Source organism: Nestor notabilis, unplaced genomic scaffold, assembly GCF_000696875.1.
Source record: "Nestor notabilis isolate BGI_N333 unplaced genomic scaffold, ASM69687v1 scaffold4585, whole genome shotgun sequence".
Taxonomy (NCBI): Eukaryota; Metazoa; Chordata; class Aves; order Psittaciformes; family Psittacidae; genus Nestor; species Nestor notabilis.
In genome coordinates, this window is record NW_009927800.1 from 2,583 (window position 1) to 22,297 (window position 19,715).

Below are 19,715 nucleotides of genomic sequence, written 5' to 3' on the forward strand. Positions count from 1 at the left end.
AGGGTGTGGGTTCTTTTCCTCTTACAGCAGTGTATGTATACACACACATATATACATAAACTGTTTTCTGTTTAGCATATTGCCCTGGTTTCAGCTCTAACAGCTATTTTTCTCCTTCCTGCTAGCTGGTGCAGGGCTGTGTTTGGGCGTTAGTCTGGGAGCAATGCTGATAACACACCAGTGTTTTAGTTGCTGCTCAGTAGCACTTACCCTGACCAAGGACTTTTCAGTCTCCTGCTCTGCCAGTGAGGAGGGGCATGGGAAGCCGGGAGGGAGCAGAGCCAGGACACCTGACCCAGACTGGCCAAAGGGGTATTTCATCTCACAGCACGTCATGCCCGGTATGGAAACTGAGGGAGTTACCTGGAAGGGACCGATCGCTGCTCAGGTCAGGCTGAGGATCAGCTGGTGGGTGGTGAGCAATTGTATTGGGCATCACTGCTGGTTATTGTTAGGTTTTTTTTCCCTTCCTTTTTTAGGTTTATATTCTCTCCCCTTGTTATTTCCCTTAGTAGCAGTAGTAGTTTTGCATTATACTTGAGTTATTGGACTGTTCTTATCTCAACCTGTGGGGTTTCCATTCTTTCCATACTCCTCCCATCCCACTCAGTCCACTAGACTAGGTTGTTCCAAGCCCCGTCCAGCCTGGCTTTGAACACTACTTAGCAAGATCTTTTGCCTTGGGTAAAACTGCTGATGGAAGTTACGCAAGGACTCTTCTCAGAATAGTGGCATTACTTGTAATTGCCACATGTAGTTGGTCTGCTGAGAAAAGGGTGACAACTTCTGTTGCCAAGTGAAGTACATGGGAGTCTTTTGGGTTTCTGTGTTGTTTCTTCCTATCCAGTGAACATGGTAATACAGAAGAATGTCTCTTGCATGGACAATCTATTCACTCCAGCCTGATTCTAGCCTAACCTTGCATCAGTAATAATGTTTATGTATTGGCTGAAATATCCTTTAACTCCCCACCCCCTGAGATTTAAGGAGCTGGTTACAATATGAGAGAAGTTTGGTGGAATGAGTAGTTAGAGATTATGGGATGAAGTTTTAGCTTTCCTGTTTGTCTGCTGTGTTTCAGCATCTCCTGTACCTCAGGCTTGGTACCTTGTTCAGACTCCAACCACAGTAAATTGCTGTGTGTCTCAGCATTTAGAGACATGATACCTTAGAGAGAATTACTGAATTTTTACTCTCTGGTGAATTAGAATAATGATGGCCTTTTTTTGGTAACTGCTGAGAACATTCTGTTCTGCTGAATTTCACTCAGCCACAGCTTGGATTTTGGAGTGACTGGAAATACATTTATAAAAATGAAATGCAGTGATTTATATTAAATGTCAGGCTGCATAAGCATAGCCTTGTGTGTGTTCGGTTGGGTTTGTATGTTCAGCTGGCTGTAGAGGTTCATACCTGGTGGTACTCCTGTCTATAAACAGCATGTACTCTATATAACAGACATTTTAAGAATGTTGAAAATATTGTACTGCATTTATGTAATAAATTGGAGGTTTAGAGCTTAGGTTAATATATGATTCAGATATACCATAACTCCTTGATTTACTTTGCTTTCAAATTTTACTACTGTGGTTCTGTTAAACGCTGCTAATGCTCCTTTGGGTTTTATGCAGATGGTTAAGAAGAGGCACCATTTTGGCAAGCTGCTGTGTATTTGTGGATACAGAAGAGCTAATAGTTTCCATTTGTCTCTCTCTGTGCCATTTATCACTACAATGTTACTTTCCAGTTTATTAACTCTGTAAGATGTTGGACAAGATGGATGTTTCTAATTTTAAGATTTTAAAAGCAGCCATACACCGGCTCCAGTCTAGTTTTCCTCATCTGGTTAAATTTAAAGTACGTTAAAGTGATCTGGTAGACGTTGAGGGCAGGTCTTGAGGTTGCGTAACTTGCACGTTGGGCTGAGCCTATGGTGGTGAAGGTTAGAGAGGTTTCGGCATTTGCACTAACAAAAATAGATCTTGGATGTCTTTCTTGTTGATGTCGAAGTCATTCTCCTTTCTCCTGAATTCTGACAACTCTCTCAGTGCTTTCAGTCACAGAGGCTCGATCAGCCCAGATAACATTGTTTTGGCAATGGGCTGCAGTTTGAAGAGCTAGTCTTGTAACTGCTTCTGGGAATCCAGTTACTAAAGGGAGGTCTTTGTCATGAAGAATTAGTGACTGTTTTTCAGAGCTACCTGTTTAGGCTAATTTGTTCCTCTGGTGCCTGAGGGCAGCACTGAACAGCACATGTATCCTGGGCCGCTTTGTGAACTAAGGTCTTAGGACTTGCTACAACTTTCAGTGCCTGTCCTGCACCTTCTGGAGGCAGCTTTTAACTCCTCTGCTGCACAGTTGTGTCTGTGTAACAATTTGTCTTGCTGTCCTCTAGGTTATATGCCTGATTAAAGCAAAATTTGCACCATTTGCAGAATATATGGACTTCTGAAGGTGCATTCTGAACCTTTGCCAGGTTGATTCTGCCTCTGGTTTGGCGGGTTTGGTTTGCTTTCAGGGAAGGGAGGGTCACAGTTGTGTGTCCTACAATTCTCTCCTATTGTAGGAAGTAGATGTTTCTGTTGTTTGGTTGGTTTTTTTTCAAGTGACTCAGAACCTTTGTGTTCTCTTTTGGATTTTCCATGTCTGGGATGTCTTACACAGCTCTGCTGACAGACACTTGTTTTGAGCTGTGGAGTAGGCACAGACCTTTCTTGTAAAGGTCTCTGTTTACGGAGCTTCTTGAACTTCTTTCTGTGTGGTTCTGTTACTGCTGAATGATAGACGTGTGCTATATCCCTTCAAATGAACTTGGCAGTTTCTCTTGTGTGAGAAGCAGCATGATGGAGTTTGGTCTAGGAGCTTTTATGAAAATATGGTGATAAGTAAAATCATAGCAGTCTTTAAATCATTACCCTCTTTGCTTCATTTACCTTAATGAGTAATTTGGGGCTTAAAGCAGAGAGTGTAAACCCACTGGTTTTGTTATCTTAAGTGGTATAGATAGTATAAGTTGTTTTACCTTTCTTGAGCAAGGGTTTCCTTTGTGTCCTTCCCTTCTCACAGACAGGTCATGAAAATTGATTTGCACTTAGGTGACTGGTCACAGATACATTGTGCACAACAGAATTAATGTCCAGTTATAAATGAGGAAGTAAAAACGTTTCTGCAGTGTTGTAGTGACTTGGCTTCATGCAGTGTCATTTCATACCTGGTCAATCAAAATGATGTTTGGTACAAAACCTGAAGTCATGTTCTTGCATAGAGAAGTGCCCCATGGTCCCCTGTGGCTTCCTGGTTTGGTCAAAGTGGGGAGACAATAGAGGCTACAAGCTTCCTACTGTCAGATTTGCTTCCACCTGAGTAACTGATTTCTTCTCTTGCAGTGATTCTCCTTTGCCTGTGTCATCACGTGTGTGTTTTGTAAAGTTCCATGACCCCGACTCGGCAGTGGTGGCGCAGCACCTGACAAACACTGTATTCGTTGACAGAGCCTTGATAGTCGTACCATATGCAGAAGGTTTGTGAATTGTTTAATGGCCTATGAAGCCCCTGTATGGGGGCATTTTATTCCAGTATAGTTCACAAAAATGAGGATTAGTAAAATGTCAAACATCAAAGATAATTAATGTTTTGAAACCCTTGGTATATTGCCATTGGCCCATGGATTAAATAGTTGTTTTAATCTAGTGATACTGAAAGTGGGAAGTTTAACTCTTAACTGGTTTCGTGTGTCTTTAAGTTTAGAACATGAACGTTTTAGGCAGAATTACTTGCAAAATTTACTCTTTATCAGTCTCAATGGGACATTTTCCTAAACAGACTTATGCAAACAGGTCCGTGTTATAAGGAAATTTTGCCTGAATAATTATTTGCCACTTTCACATAGATGTAAATCTCTTCATGAGAATGGTTTCTCCCTCCATGAGAGTGCATGGGAGAGTAGAGTAATATTTCTCCGAGATACTCTGCCATTGCATTTATTTGGGAACTTCCCTGAAAGTCACTCACTCTCCTTGTGAAGTCCAGTATACCAAGGGTTTGAATAATTATGGTTTAATTTGAAATTAGATCTCCAAGAGGTGCCAAATGGGCACTGGGACTAGTTTTTTATTCCAAGTTTTCTTGTTCATCCTTGATATATTTTATAGAATTTCACTAAATAATAAACTCTTCTCTCTGTTATTTGTGTGTGTGATTTTTGTAGTGGAGAAGGCAAATGCAAAGCCCTTCCAGATGACTGAAAAACAGTGGGTCCTCTGCAGCTACAGGGGATTCTAGACATTAACTAAAGGCCAGCAAGCACTCAAGTCCCCAAGTGTTTTCCTGGTGTAACCACTTGTTAACTACATTTTCTCTTCTTCTTTTTATTTTTACGTTTTAGGGTGTTACAGTAATTTGAAAGGCAATGAGCAGGGTTTTTGGAACTTACCTTAAAAACAAAGTGCTGAGAAGACACCTCTTCTTGCAGAAGTCTTATTAAACTCTTCTAGACTTGCTTTAGAAGTAACTGATTTCCATTGTACTGTTTCTTGATTTACTTCTGAATTAATGGATTTTCCCTGATCGCTTGAGTTAAATAAAATCTCTGTAGATTAAGTTGTACTACAGTAACAAATCTGGTACGTGGCCTGGGTTCAGACCTATACTCAAGACATTGTAATGCTGTAGGCTGTCTTTAGAGGCCTGGGGAGCTGTTTTATCATTGTATTCCTTAAACTTAAATGCTATGGAAACTTAATTTGTGGAATGTAGAACTCTGCAGCATGACCTTTGGTTGAGACATGCTGCTTTTTGAGAGCATAGAAATTACCATTGAATTACTGCTTCTGCTTTTGCTAGTTTAGGTGTAATAACATAGTTGAAAGGCATCTTGTCCTCATCTTTGTATTAAAACATGATATAGTAACAGTCCATCTGAGTCAGACCTGATACGATCACCAAGGCCCGTGGTGCAGATCGTTAGTGTTTTAACTTGACCAAAAGGATAAAACCACTTTCCTTTGTCAGTCTGACTTTGTCCATTGTACTCGATGGCGGATAAATCTGGCACATAGAGAAATCTGCCCAGTAATTTTGGTTCAGATTATGTAAAGAAAATAAAATAATGAACAAAGTAGAATATCTGAACGGGCCTGTTTAAATCCAGGAGCTCCTCATGGGCTGTTTCCTCTGGTGCTCTAGTGGTGCAGAATGATGTGGTGTATCACAAGAGATACACTCAGCCAATAAAGTTATACCCCCTGGTTTTGTAACCATATGCTCCTGTCCCTGTACTGGAGTATAGTTTTCCCTGCCAGAGTCCCAGTTCAACAAGCTACTTAAGCACGATACAGCAAGATCCTTAACACCACGGTGAAATTGCTCATGTGCTTAAAGCCAGGCATATGCTTAACTACTGTGCTGAACTAGGCCCTTTGATCTTCTATTTTCTGTTGTGATAATTCTGTATGAATATTGCCTGTCACTAAAGTAAATGTTTATTATCTGTTTAGCGCAATAATTATCCCCTATACCACAAGCGCACTCCAGTTTTAGCATACACAGACAGTTTGGTGTTGGCTGTTGCTTTGTGTTATAGAACTATACACAAAGTCTACGGTAAGGTTTAGTATTTGTCATTTTCACTGTGCTATTCCTACATTTGGAAGGAACTCTTTAAGATTAAAGGTGGCTGGGGGGGATATTTAGGTTCTTTGGTTAATGTTTGTTTCTTTTGTCTGTTTCTTTTTCTTTCATTTCTACACATTCATGCAGTATTTCATGGTTCTAACAAAGCAGCAGTATAAAAAGCTCTTGAAGCATGAAAATTAACTGGTGAGGGGCCTCATTGCTTTTTTTTTTTTTAAATTGTAGTTTATTTGTTTCTAAATACTTTAAAAAAACCAAAACAAAACAAAAAACAAACCAGAGGATCATATGCATGATTTTTTTAATGGATGCAGATCTTCTATGAGGTGTCTCGAGATAAGTCTGAGGTTTTATATATTTAGATGCCAGAAATGTTGTAGTTGCACTAATTTGAAATGTTTAGCTATAATTTATAAATATCCTCTGAGCCATAATTTTGCATGCAAAATTCCCCCATAATCTCTCTGTAGGTATGTTAATATATTGATGCATTAATGCCCTTTATCTAAATGACCTTTTTCCCCCCCTCTCCCTCCATAACTTTGGGTATCTAAATTGATGACAGCTCAATGACACAAGCAAGATAACAGTGCTGTGTATTATACATTTGTTTATATTATCGGCACTTCTCAGTATAGGTGGAAGGAACCATTACCTTTATTTAACAGTGGTTTTTCTTTTTTGTTGTTGTGTTTTACAGTTCTTTTCCCTGGTTCAGCCTGAACTATATACCAGGCCCTGCTGAAAATACCACCCAACAGTTTTCTTCTGCAGCTTATCCAGTTTCTCTTAAGTGCCCTGTACATATTGTATGTTTTATGATGAGATGCAGTTTCTTAATATGTATTACAGAAACACTACTGGTATTTGCAAATATATAGTAAAATTGTTTTATTGAACTCTCATTTTGGGGGCTTGGGCACATTAACAAATTAATCCATCTGTATAGGGCTTTTGCTGTTGGATAGAATAAAAAACACCTACATAATTACTTATTTCGTACTAGGACCCTTAAAATTATATATATGTGCAGAGCAGGCAGTAAAATAAGACACTTGTCTTAGTTGGCTGCAAGATTTTGGGCCAGAAGTTTCTTCTGAAATGGCAGTATGTAGCAGCATTCTTGGTACAATAAGCATGGCACATACTGGAACAAATGCATTTTACTGCACAGGTAAGGAATGTGCCACGATATCCTGTATGTATGCACCCATCCACCCTCAGACACACACACAGAGCGTGTATTTGAAGATCTGCAGAGACTTTCATTTTCATTTGACAAGTCAGCAAAAGCCCTACGCTTGATTCAACCAAAAATAGTTCCATACCTTCTCTTTTAAGTTTTACAAAATTTATATGGTAGGTGTAAAAGAAAACTTAGTGAACTGTACCATATTATTAACCCCTAAATCAAACTTTTTTTGTCTTGTGTATCTTGATTTTTCTGTGTGCTTTATAGTGAAGCAGCCGACACGAGTCGTTGTTCATAAAACAGCTTTTGAAAGTTGAGAGCACACCCCTGGAGAACCGACTGTGCTTGCTTACGTTTGGTTCATGACTTAAAAATCGAGTACAGGTGATGAAATCTTGGCAGTGTTAACAAAAAAGTAGTGTGTATTGTGCTATTTTTTTGCTCTAGAAACTTAACCATTTGTAGAGAAAAAGGAACAGTCAAATTTTCACACATTGAAGTTGCATTCTGACAAAAAAAAATTAATGATAAATATTAATAGACAACGAGCTTTGTATTTTAGCCAACATAAGTACTTTCAACAAACTCAGGTGGTGTATCAGGGAGACATTTTCTGGGTGTTTTTGTGTATTTTCTGCCTTTGAAATGGAATGCACTCTAATGCAAGGCTGTTTCTCTGCAGGAGTTATTCCTGATGAGACTAAGGCTTTGTCTCTCTTGGCACCAGCTAATGCTGTGGCAGGTCTGCTGCCCGGAGGTGGACTCCTGCCTACTCCCAACCCACTTTCTCAGGTAAGCTTCCCCTTTCCCGTTAGGTTGAAGCTGAGGAGAACATTCAGATGTATCCTGGTTGATCCTAACTTGCTTCTGTTGGGTGTTTTTCTCAGGACAAACAGACTGGTGTAGTTAATTCTATGTGCTAGTGCCAATTCCTATAATGTTTTAGTTTATGTGCCTTAATGGCTTATTAAGCTTTCTGATGTGAGTTGTGGCTGAACTATGATAGTTGGTAGATGGGATACTTTTTTTTCCCTAATATGATACCTCTGGTTTCTCAGGGTCCCTGTGTTTGTACCTCTTTCTCATCCTTTCTTTATCCATTCTGTGCTTACAGATAGATTTGACAAGCAGTAGAGATCTTGTAGACTTTAAATCTGTGAAATTCAAGGGGTTCACATGCTGTGAAGATGCCTTTAATACTCCAGCTGAGGGGAAAAATTGTATTTGCTTATTATCTAAATATGCAAGAATTCATGTGGAAGATGAACATTAAGAATAATATATTGTGGAAATAGTTTCAGTCAAAGCATGTATCTTATTAGAGACAGAAAATCAAAGTACAAGAATTAATAAGAATAAAGCTTCATTAGTTCTACAGTTCCCAAATCTACTTCAGCCTGTGCTTAGCTCTTCTTTGTGTAGCTTCTGTTAGGATTTCTGAGTGCATGGAAGATACAGTTGCCATAGAGTTGTTCAGAAGGTCTCTTAAACCATATGTGAAGGGAAAAGCCTAAAGTTTAACTTTGAAACTCGAGGAAAGGGATGGAAGAAACAAACACCATTTTAAAGATGGGTTTCATCAAAACCTGTCTGTGTATAAATTCCTGAAAATGGTTGTTAAAGCACCTTAATTTTAGTTCTGTCACCTGAATCCCAACCTACTTACTCCCAATCCACTTAATGGTAGAATTTGACACATCCATTTTAAGGAAAATTGTGGTGGATGGTAATTTTTCTCACACACATCTTGAAAGCTGGTTGTGCAGCTCTTCTTGACTGTTACTGGGAGCTGGACATCTAACTCAGTAAAAACAAGTTAGAGCTTTAGTGTATGTTCACAAGGTCAATGTGTGGGAACATGGATTTTCTTCTGAGCCTGCAGGGAGAAGCCTGCACAGTTCAAGTGATCAGCTAACTGGAAATGTCCCTGTCAGGAAGGGGAAGGTTCTGCTACCTTGCTCCTGACTCCATGCTCTTGCTGCTGCTTTTACACTGGCTCTGGAGCTTGTCAGATCCTTTAGGGAACTATAGTGTTAGTAGGATGCAGCCACAAAAGTATGTTCTCTGGCTCTCTCGGTGGGTTGAATGGTTGACAAACGAGTCTCAAGTGCCAGAGCTGTCAGGAAGGAGGCAGTGAGGAGGATAGAAGGGAGGGAGAGCAAGCCCTCACAGTGACAGCACAGCGCTGGTTAACATGACATCACCTCGGCTTTATTTCAGTGTATGTTTTGATCATCTCACTTCAAATGGCCAAAAGTGAGGTTCTTTATGAGACTTCTAGATGAATTTAAGGAATTCAGACCTAAGCCATCATCCTACTTACTGTTCCAGTAGCTTTTCAACCCATTTGCTAGCTTTAACCAAACTAGAGAAATTTGCAGACATGTAATAATATTATATTGTCTTTTGATATAAAACATGTTCATTTCAGTCCTAAGTTGATTTAAATACGTGGTTGTTGGCTCAGTAACTTGTATTGAATTTTCATTTTAGCACTGGAAAACAACTTCATTTTAAACCATTTCCTGGCGGTACTGGAATGTTTTGCTTCTTTACTTCCCCTGACTCAACCTCTGGGATGCAGAGGAAACAGAATTCCATTTTAGAATACTTATAGGAAAAAATACTTTTCCTATACTGGGCTTTGGAATATCTGAATAGGGAAAACTGAAATACTCTGGCTGACCTTATTATAACGTTTCATGTAGCTGGAAGCCCAAGTAAAACCCAGTTCACATTTTCACATACCTAACGCTTGGGAATCTTGATCCAACAGCTTTATATCAGTTGAATATGGCTTTGTCTAATTGCTGGTTTTGTTACAGATTGGTGCTGTTCCTTTAGCTGCTTTAGGAGCTCCTGCTCTTGATCCTGCCCTAGCTGCTCTTGGGCTTCCTGGAGCAAACTTAAACTCTCAGGTATGTCACACACTCTTTACATTTTCTTTATTGTCTCTGGCACATACATAGTTCAACTATCATACATGATGCCCTTAGTGTTCACCAGTATATTAAATAACAAGCTGAAGATCTGGAAATACTATACTTAGGTTTGAAGAGGTGCTACAAAATACTACTTTTTATGAAAGGCTTGACCGAATGTAGTCCGCACAGGCTGCTGGTTCTTTAAACTCCCTAGAACTGTTACAGAATGCAGTCTGTTTCTTGACATGGCAGGTTTGTGTATGAACACTTCTCTTTTGCTGCCTTCTTCGGTTGTAAAAGTAATTTTCATTTATATCAGTTTAACAGCTACTGTCTGAAAAATCCAGTAATAGGGGTTTTTTTGTTGTTTGGAATAAATGGTGTCTGTAGGAGTATCAAATTAAATGCCAGAGGGACCTAAACAATAATCTGGGACTAGTAATGAAATATTTCAAATGTCTGTCATTATAAAGCTCTGAAACTATTTACAGTAAAAAAAGTTGTTTGACTTTTTAATGTTGTAGGTGTAGAAAATACTGAGGAGACTTTGTTAGACAGAAGTCTCATAGAAGAAAACTTTAAGTACTAAGTAATAGTGATTTATATTGGGTTAATACTTAAGAAGAAGCAAATAGTGTACAGAGAGCAAACATGTTTTACAGGTACAAGCAGTAGTAATAATTCAATGCATTGCTAAGAAATCCATCATTTAGCATTGTCTTTACGCATGCCATGCATGGCAACAAGCAAATAATGGTGATAATGAAACAAAAAATGGAAAACCAAGCATTCTAAATGCCTATCAGGAAACTACAACTGTGGTATGAGGGAGGGTTGTTTCCCTTGTCCATTAAGCAGCTGGAAGTAACTGAGTGTTTGGGTTCAACGCAAGGCAGCCTCTGTATGAAGAAATTAGTGAGGGCTGAACATGCTGTTGCTACACCAGTGGTACAGGAAGTGACCAATCGTCACAGAATTTTTAGAGTAAAGAAGCTTTTGCTTATTGTCCATAAATTGACACTGAGGACTTCCCATGGACAGGCAGCTTAGTTCTCCGATGTCGTGGTTTAAGCCCAGCCGGCAACTTGGAACCACGCAGCCGCTTGCTCACTGCCCTCCTCTTCCTTCCTCCCCCCGCTCCCGGAGGGATGGGGAGGAGAATCGGAGGAATGTAACCCCCACGGGTTGGGATAACAGCACTCCAGTAACTAAGGTATAACACAAACCACTACTGCTACCAATAATAATGATAAGAGGAATAACAAGGGAAAAGGACACAACCGCTCACCACCCGCCGACCGATACCCAGCCCGACCCGAGCAGCGACCTGGGCCTTCCGGGTAACTCCCCCCAGTTTCTATACTGGGCATGACGTGCTGTGGTGTGGAATAGCCCTTTGGGCAGTTTGGGTCAGGTGTCCTGCCTCTGCTTCCTCCTGGCTTCCCCTCCTCCCTGGCAGAGCATGAGACTGAGAAAGTCCTTGGTCAGAGTAAACATTACTGAGCAACAACTAAAACCATCGGTGTTATCAGCGTTGTTCCCAGACTGGAAGTCAAAAACACAGCACTGCACCAGCTACTGAGAAGGAGAAAACATGACTGCTGGAGCTGAACCCAGGACATCCGATGAGGTCTCTATTCCCTCAAAGTAACAGAGAAACAGCCTGTAAATACCAGAAGTGTATTTTTATTTTCAAGTGCTTTGATTCTGTCCAGGACAGAGCGTGTGTTTGGCTGCTGTGGTGAAAACCAGAAGTACCTGAGCACCACTGCAACGTGCTGTTCACCCCCTCACCACCACCCACAAGTTTTTAAACAGAACAGGGTGTCTCTTCATCTGTAATTTGTTTGAGGGGTGTTTATTTTCACCTCTAGAGACTTTTTGCTGTAGCCACTGCTGAGGGTATGTTCAGGGAAGATCATCCTCTTAAGCATAGACATCTTCACAGTTTTAACTGTTGTTTTTGTTTCCCCTCACAGTCTCTTGCAGCAGATCAGCTACTAAAACTTATGAGCACAGTGGATCCAAAGTAAGCATCAGTGTTTACAAATCTTTGTGTTGCAATACACTGCATGTTGGGAGTGCCTGTTGTGATTGAGTCTTTGTCCTGTTGGATCTAATTAAGGTTGGAGAAAACTTGTGATTTGGGGATCTTGTGCAGACTCTTCTCTGTGGTAGAGAGAAGAGGGGGAGGAAATGAAGATGATTCAGCCTTGCATCCCTGGAATAATACCAATTAAAATGCCAGAGAAAAAAGCTGTTAGACAAATGAGTAGATGAGAAATGTTCTAAAAGCAAAGAAACCACATCTGCCTCAGAAAGCCCCTGAACCGCGAATTGCAGGGAGCTTTGGAGAGAATTCTTTCAACTCTCAGCTTCAGGAAGGTGTATCAGCGTGTGCTTGCCCTGCTGCTCTATTGCCTAAACAGACAACTTCTAATCCTGTTTGTTCAGTGTTTTTAAATTGTCATCTCATCTGCACCAGTGGATAAATCTACGTATGTGATCTGTCTTCAGTTTTAATACTGTTCTGGCATTATTCCCTATTTAAAATTGACATTTCTGTAAGCAGGGAATGCATAACTGATCGAGCAAAATAGTTACCCAAGATAATGGATTATTTATACCCGGTAAACCTGGGTGATGTTTACCTGCTTGGTTTCAAAGCCACCTTTGTAGAACACATCTTCTGAACTTCGGATCTCATCACTGTCTGTAGGTTTCTCAGTGTGGCTTATCAAAATGAAGCTGACTTTCTGCTGGGTTATGCACTGTTACCCATGGAGTGTTCAGAATTGAAGTTGTGTTGTACAAGTGTTCTGACAGGTGTCATTAGGAACGTACCTGTGCAAGCCAACACACAGCTTCCTGCTCTTTGCAGTTGACTGGAATTCTAAGAGCTGTAGGTGCTGGTATCTTGTGCTGCTGTTGTCAGCACAGATACCACATATTAGACTTATTACCCTCTTACCTAAGTGGTGACAAAGTGTGGGCAGGTACTGATTCACTTAGATCAGTCACTTTGAATAGGCTGCAGGCTTTATTTCTTGGATTCATTAACACTGAATTACTAAAATGCCTTTTTTATTCCCCAGGTTGAACCATGTAGCTGCAGGTCTTGTTTCCCCAAGTCTGAAATCAGATACCTCCAGTAAAGAAATAGAAGAAGCTATGAAAAGAGTACGAGAAGCACAGTCATTAATTTCTGCTGCTATTGAGCCAGGTAATTTTAAATACCTCATTTAATTCAAGAGGGAGTTTTGATGTACTATATGATCAAAACTCATGGTCTGCAAAATACTGGCTCAAGGCTTTCGTGTTCTGCAGGGACTCAGTGTATGGTTGACAGGATTTTATTGCCCCACAGTGTGAATGCTGCATGTGTCCTGCAGAATGTTGCAGGGAATTAATAGTCTCTTGGGTTTTCCCCGAATTCCTTTCATTTGAAGATGGCAAAATGCTTGAGCTTCCCCTGGTGGAAGTTCCTAGTGCCGGCTCTGGCACTCCATTGGAAACAGCAAGTGGCTTTATCCACTTGGCATCCTGGTGATGCTTGTGCTTGGGGATGGTTTCCTTTAATTCCTGATCTGCGGAAGTTTGTAAATGATTCTTTTTGTAGCTTATTTCAATGGATTTTCTTTTAGAAGAAGGTGCAGAAGTTCATCTGCAAACGTCAGAGCCACCAAATCTGAGAAGCAGGAACTTGAAACACTGAAAATACAGCTTTTCAGCATCCTGATGAATTCAGGAAAGAACAGAGCTCCTGTTCTTCTGTTACACCAGAAGAACCTCTGTTTGCCTTGTTTGAGGCTCTTTGTGGGAAGCTCAGAACAGTAATTTGAGAGATTCTTCAGCCCTTCACAAAGTGGCAGATTCAGAGATTTTACCATGGCTTTTCGTTGCCCTGCAGCTCTTCTCTTCTCACTGACTTAAATTAAACATCTTCTGAATTTTGGCTTATTCGGTTTTGCAGAAAACTTTATGTTGGTTTTAAGTCGCACGTTTTTGTCATGTGTGAATCCTTTGTGTCGTCTCCTGAGGAAAAGGATAGATAAGCCTTACTTTCAAAATACTCCTTTATGTTTTCTTTATCTTGTTTCCAACATGAAGCTCAACCTCTTCTTTTATAAAACCTCTTTGAAAAACATCACTGTGGTTTTTACTCTGCTTTTGCTTTTTAACTCCAGACAAAAAAGATGAAAAACGAAGGCACTCAAGGTCGAGGTCACGCTCAAGGAGGAGGAGGACACCTTCTTCATCTAGACACAGGTAGTCAGCTTGTTTGCTTTATAAAAACCCCACATGGCTGGAAGAATTCCTTCAGAAATCCTTCTTGGAAAGTGACACTTCCCTCCTGGAGGCTGACAGATGGGTGGAGAAAGCTGAGGCTGTGATCTGGCTAGATTGCAGTGTGCATGGGGGCTACCTCTGGTTTTGTAGAAAGGGTGGGAGAGAGGTGATGGCAAAAAATAACTCAGAAATACTTGAGACTACAAAAGGACCTTCAGGACACCCTGCAATGCTTGGACTGACTTTATTTAGCAGTCAGTTGCTGCTTGTATTAGAGAAGAAACACCTTAGCCCAAAGCCTTGGCTTTATGCAGCCTTCACTACTGTGAACACTTAAGCTGTTATCTTCGAACCTCTGTTCTATCTGCAGTCTCTTTCCAGTGTGCTCATGTGGTGATCATAATTTGTCTTAAAACCATGTCCTAGGAGGCTTCTCTGAGCACTGGTTTTTAGGTACATAGATGCTTACCTGCTGGGCTGTTTCTTTCTAGTATATGCAGCACATTCACCTTAGTGGAAGTGTGTGACTGAAGTTTCCCCAGTGTTTTCTAGGTTATGATTTACTTGGAGGTCAGGGCTGTTCAGGTGCCCTGACTAGAGATCTCAACACTGTCCTAATACCCAAACACAAGGCTCATTTGTGCTGTTGGCTTGTCACCTCCAGTTAGGCAGCACATGCCAGTGGTCTGTGCAGAGCCATTCTAACCATGGCCTTCCATGTTTGTACTTTGCTATTTGCATGTTCAGTAGCTGGCTTGGATTTGGTTTGGTGTTCTAAAAGTTTCTCCACATCTCAACACAACAGACCAGTTTTCCCTCTACAATAGGCCTGATACTTTCTTAGAAGGAGAGTAACAAGATCTTCTTTTACAAGGAGAGCTAGAAAGAGATGATTGAAGCATCATTCTTCTTTGCCTTTTCCCATTCATGCACTTCCTTTTTCCTTGGTGGACTCAGTGCAACTCATTTGCTGTTTCCAGTATTCTGTGTCGTTATTCGTGTATCACTAAGCTTTACAATACTGTCAGCACCAAGCAGGTGGATTCTGAATAGTATATTAACATTCCCTATATTTAACTGCCATGTACAATCTGTTCCTGGTAGACGGTCAAGAAGCAGATCAAGGAGAAGATCCCACTCAAAATCAAGAAGCAGGAGGCGGTCTAAAAGTCCAAGGCGAAGAAGATCTCATTCCAGAGAAAGAAGCAGGAGGTCCAGGAGCACATCCAAAACCAGGTAATTGCTTCAGTAAATCTGTTCTAGTTGCTAGAAATGAATTTACTACATTTTGGTGCTTAATTTAGGAAAAAAAACCCAAACAAGCAAAGCAAAAACACCCACAAAAACCAACCCTAGGGCAAGATTTAAAGTCATAGTCTTTAATGGTTTAAAGTCTGTAAGGCGTAACATCATTACAAGAGATGTGATGCCTTATAGAATAATATCAGACCTCTGTATGTGCACAGTCAGTTACATAAAACCACATAACCTGCTTTTCCTGGGAGTCAACAGATGCAGCAGGCATTAGCTGAATCCCTCAGTAGCTGCCTCTGGAAAGCAGGAGCTGTGAGCATCTGGGCTTGCAGATTCTTTTGCTGTTCATACACAGAAGCTGCAAGAGCTGTGCTCTTACTTTGCTGTAGGTAATTGTAATCTGTGTTGCCATCATTATAATGTGACTGGCCTCAGAAATACTAAACCAAGTTCACATCCCGTGTTGTTACCACGTCTGCACTTGTTTTCCTACGTAGCGAAAGGAGAGGCTGCTACTTGAATAGTTTGACAATGACTTAAACTTTAAAATCTGTATTTTACTAAAAGGGATAAAAAGAAGGAAGAGAAAGAAAAGAAACGTTCTAAAACTCCCCCCAAAAGCTACAGCACAACCAGACGGTCAAGAAGCACAAGCAGGTACAGTGACACGACAGCTTTCCTTGCTGTTTCCAGCATTTTTATTCACTTTAATCAAAAGAACATGATTGTGTGTAGCAGGATGAGGATTCTGCTGTGGGTGTGTTGGGTGCGTGCACAAATGCACATGTGCTCTCGACCCACGTTGAGGAGATGATTTATTTTTTCCCTGATACTGACTGTAGTTTTCTGGAGGTGCTGTTTGGGCTTAGAACAGTTTCTACTTGCTCTGTATCAGAGTGTGATTCTTTGAGGTCACTGTAAAACTCTTTCCTGATTTATGGAATAAATACATGCAGAATGTGTTCTGTTCTTTTTTTAAAACACTTCCAAAAAGGACTTGCAATAGTAACAAGGACAAACTGCTTGGTTTCTGGTTGCAAAAAGAGCCAGTGTCCCTAATACAGTCTGAGATAGAGATTTGTTCGTGAAGTGGAGGTAGAACAGGAGATGACTTACTCTGCTGATCAGGGTGGGCTTTGCAGGGCTGCCAACAGTAAATACCCGTTCTGAGTGACTCGTATTTACTACCTGGTGAGCAGTGCTGGTTTTAGAGCCAGAGGTGTATTTGTACTTTAGAGGGGAAAAAAGCTGTGATCTCTCTTTCCTGCAGAGAAAGACGACGCAGAAGAAGCAGGAGTGGAACACGGTCACCTAAAAAGCCCAGGTCTCCTAAAAGGAAAATGTCCCGGTCCCCATCTCCAAGAAGGTCAGTTGATCTCTTGGCTACAACATAAAGTGGTGTCTGGGTGGAAGATTCCTCAGCTGGGAACTGGAGCAGGGGAACTCCAAACGGGAGGAATTCCAGGGGGAGGACAGGAGGTACCCAGCGTTCCCAGCCCCTTTGGCTCTGTACCGTAGGGGCTGGCTGACCTCCGGGTGGGCCTGGGCATTTTGTGCTCCTCTCTTCCCTAAATGAGAGAGTAGAGATGCTCCTTCAGAGGCTGCTGGAGTGTTGCTGTTCCTCGACTGCACAGTGGGGTGGTCGGGTTTGCTCCGGAGCTGGGAAATGGGGCTCTTGGGTTATTTTGCGAGTGAACGGTTATCACAGTTGCTCACTGCTGTTTCTCCCTTCAGCTTTGTAATGAGCTGTGGTGAGAGCTGTGGATGGTGTGGTTGTGCCTTTCATTCGTCTCCCTACTTTATCATTGTAGACATAAAAAGGAGAAAAAGAAGGATAAAGACAAGGAGAAAAGTAGAGACGAGAGGGAGCGGTCGACCAGCAAGAAGAAAAAGAGCAAAGACAAAGAGAAGGATCGAGAACGGAAATCCGAGAGCGACAAGGATGTGAAAGTATGTTTCCAAGCCTGCCCGGGGCAGGGCCCCTCTGCAGCGCTGCCCGTGGGCCGGCAGGGCCTTGGAAGGCAAGTTTTACTCTTCCTTTTTTTTCTCTCGGCAAAGCAGGTCACAAGGGATTATGACGAAGAGGAACAAGGCTACGACAGCGAGAAGGAGAAGAAGGAAGACAAGAAAATGTCGGAGTCTTCCTCCCCTAAAGCAAAGGAGTCCGCTGCTGATAAAGGAAGTGGGGATGCAGCGAGGGAATCCAAAGTGAACGGGGATGATCACCACGAGGAGGACATGGACATGAGTGACTGAGCTCTGCCTGTGCAGTGGCCACGGCTGCAGCCGTGCATCTGTGTCATTCCTGTGTGATTCTTATACGCTGTACTTGTTAATCCTAAACCTCGATGTATACAGCTCTGAGCTACCCCTGGTTTGTAAATCTCCTGATACTAACTCACACAAAAGCTTGGTGGAAGGGTAACCATCCTTGTTGTGGCTGAGGGGGCGCGGAGCCAAGCCATTTCTACTAACTTGGTGATGCTTCAAGCAAAAGTAAAAAGCTGCATGCACCTACAGCAGGCATGGACTGTTTGTTGTCTGATCTCCTGTAGTAAATCAGCTCTCCTCCGATAGCGTCTCTAGAATTTGATTCATTGCAGTAATAGGGCAGTAGAGGGAATGCACTGACTGCATGGGGATGGGGCAGAAACATCCTCCCTGTTGGGACGTCCTGCGGAGCGGCGTGAGGGTCCAGCGTGGGACTACACAAACCACCTGACAGTACAGCTGGAATCAGCGTTCCGGTAGAGGTAGCTTTGGGTTTTATTGTTTGCTTTGTTTATTTCTTAAAGCCATGTGGCTGGGGTTGGTTTTGGTTCTCCCGGAGGGTTTTGTTTGGCTTTGACAAAGTTAAGATGCACTGACCTTTTTGAGGGCTTCCTTTTTAATCTTCTCTAATGGTTCTTTAGCTTTTCCTCTCGAGCCTTGGGACATGAAATCCTCTGCTTGGCCAGCGCCCAGTGATGAAAGGTTGATTTGTGCAGATTTCCTAAGCCAGGTTGTTCTATTTGATACTGAGCTGAACACTTTGCAAAGAGGTAGTAGTGCATTTTAAAATCGACCTTCGGATGCTTTTAAAAGCAAGTCTACTTGATAATGTACTTTTTACTTGATCTCAAGTTGTATAAACTAATACCTTTGTGTTTACTGTCACTGCAGTAGTACTCTTATGCACACAGTGATTCCATGTTATCCGCAGAGTAGTTAGGCAAAGCTGTTTCTTTAGTTACAGAAGTTCAAGAGCTTTTACTTTTGTGCAGGTCAGAAGGCAGAAGTAGGCTACAGTCTGTGCCATGTCCATGTACAGTTTCTGAAATTGTTTTACAGAACTTTGATAATAAAACCCTTAAACTTATACTCACGTTGCTGCAGAACTGCTGGTGTTTATTTACACAGGAGTGACCTCCGTGACAACAACTCCTGCTCAGAACCTGCGGTAGCTCTAGCCGAGGGCGTCACACTACAGGGTGGTTTGACTCTTTGGGGGAATGAAGGGGCTCGAGCAGAGGCAGAGTGGGACAAGTGCCTCGTGAAGTATGTGTTTGTGTAAGAAAGATTTGTGTTTTCATTGGAACATGACCATTCGCCTCAGGGGAACAGCAGCAGACAGGGATGGGGGCTGAAAACTCACTGGGTTAAAGGAGTCACTTTGGGGATGAATCAGGAAGTGATGCTTCAGCTTGAAGCTGCCACATCAACCCTCCTCTATAAACACTCCTTCAGCCCCAGCAAGGTGGATCCTGCTGTTGCAGTGTCACTACTTGTAGAAATGGGAATTTTTACCAGCTTTGGGGTATTTTGTTGGTGGAGGCTCATGTTGCCCGGCCCGGCCCCGGCTTTGGTTCCTGGTGGGGAGAGGGGGGCAGTTCTGGTCAGGAAGCAAAACCAGACCCACACCAGCTGCGTGGTGACTTCAGGGGTGGTGGTTGTCATCGAGGTATTTGTTTCTCTGAGCTGAGACCTGTGGGGCTCATTCACAAGTCAGCGCTAGATGGAATGAAGCTCCTGTCCCTGGTTTATGGAGCAAACCCCCCCAGCCTGTGCTGTGCCTCCAGCTCCCTACAGGCAGCTTTAACTGGAACCGCGCTGCAGTTGTTAAAGCCCGTCCTGGGTTTCAGTCGCTGCTGCTTGTAGCTACCCCCAGCATTTCATGGCACATTGCGGCAACACGAGGCTGCAGCTGCAGCGGTCACTGAGGCTTTAGGTTTAGCTGATGATATTTTAAGCACTTTGTTTTCCTCACCCTTTATAAATAGAGGAGTTTAAGTCAGCGATGGGGTGGTGGCTGCGCTGAACGCTCAGCCTCTGGTGCAATTCGGAGTAAAACAACCCAAACCACTAAAACCCCAAAAAATCTTCTTCAAGGCAAACTGAAACTCCCGAAGTTCCAGGTTTTGCTCTCCGAGTCACCCACCGCTCTT

At 42.0% G+C, this 19,715-nt stretch overlaps 1 protein-coding gene across 1 annotated transcript; it reads left to right on the forward strand.

Moving 5' to 3' along the window:
- Positions 1-3,386: 3,386 nt before the first annotated feature.
- On the forward strand, positions 3,387-17,942 carry SRSF11 (serine/arginine-rich splicing factor 11; the record flags this gene model as incomplete). Its single annotated transcript, XM_010014216.1, has 11 exons — positions 3,387-3,520; positions 7,506-7,615; positions 9,649-9,741; positions 11,727-11,776; positions 12,843-12,970; positions 13,935-14,016; positions 15,142-15,273; positions 15,859-15,948; positions 16,562-16,657; positions 17,103-17,241; positions 17,353-17,942. Coding segments are annotated over 11 exons (1,249 nt in total), but the record flags the coding sequence as incomplete, so codon positions are not given.
- Positions 17,943-19,715: the final 1,773 nt, after the last annotated feature.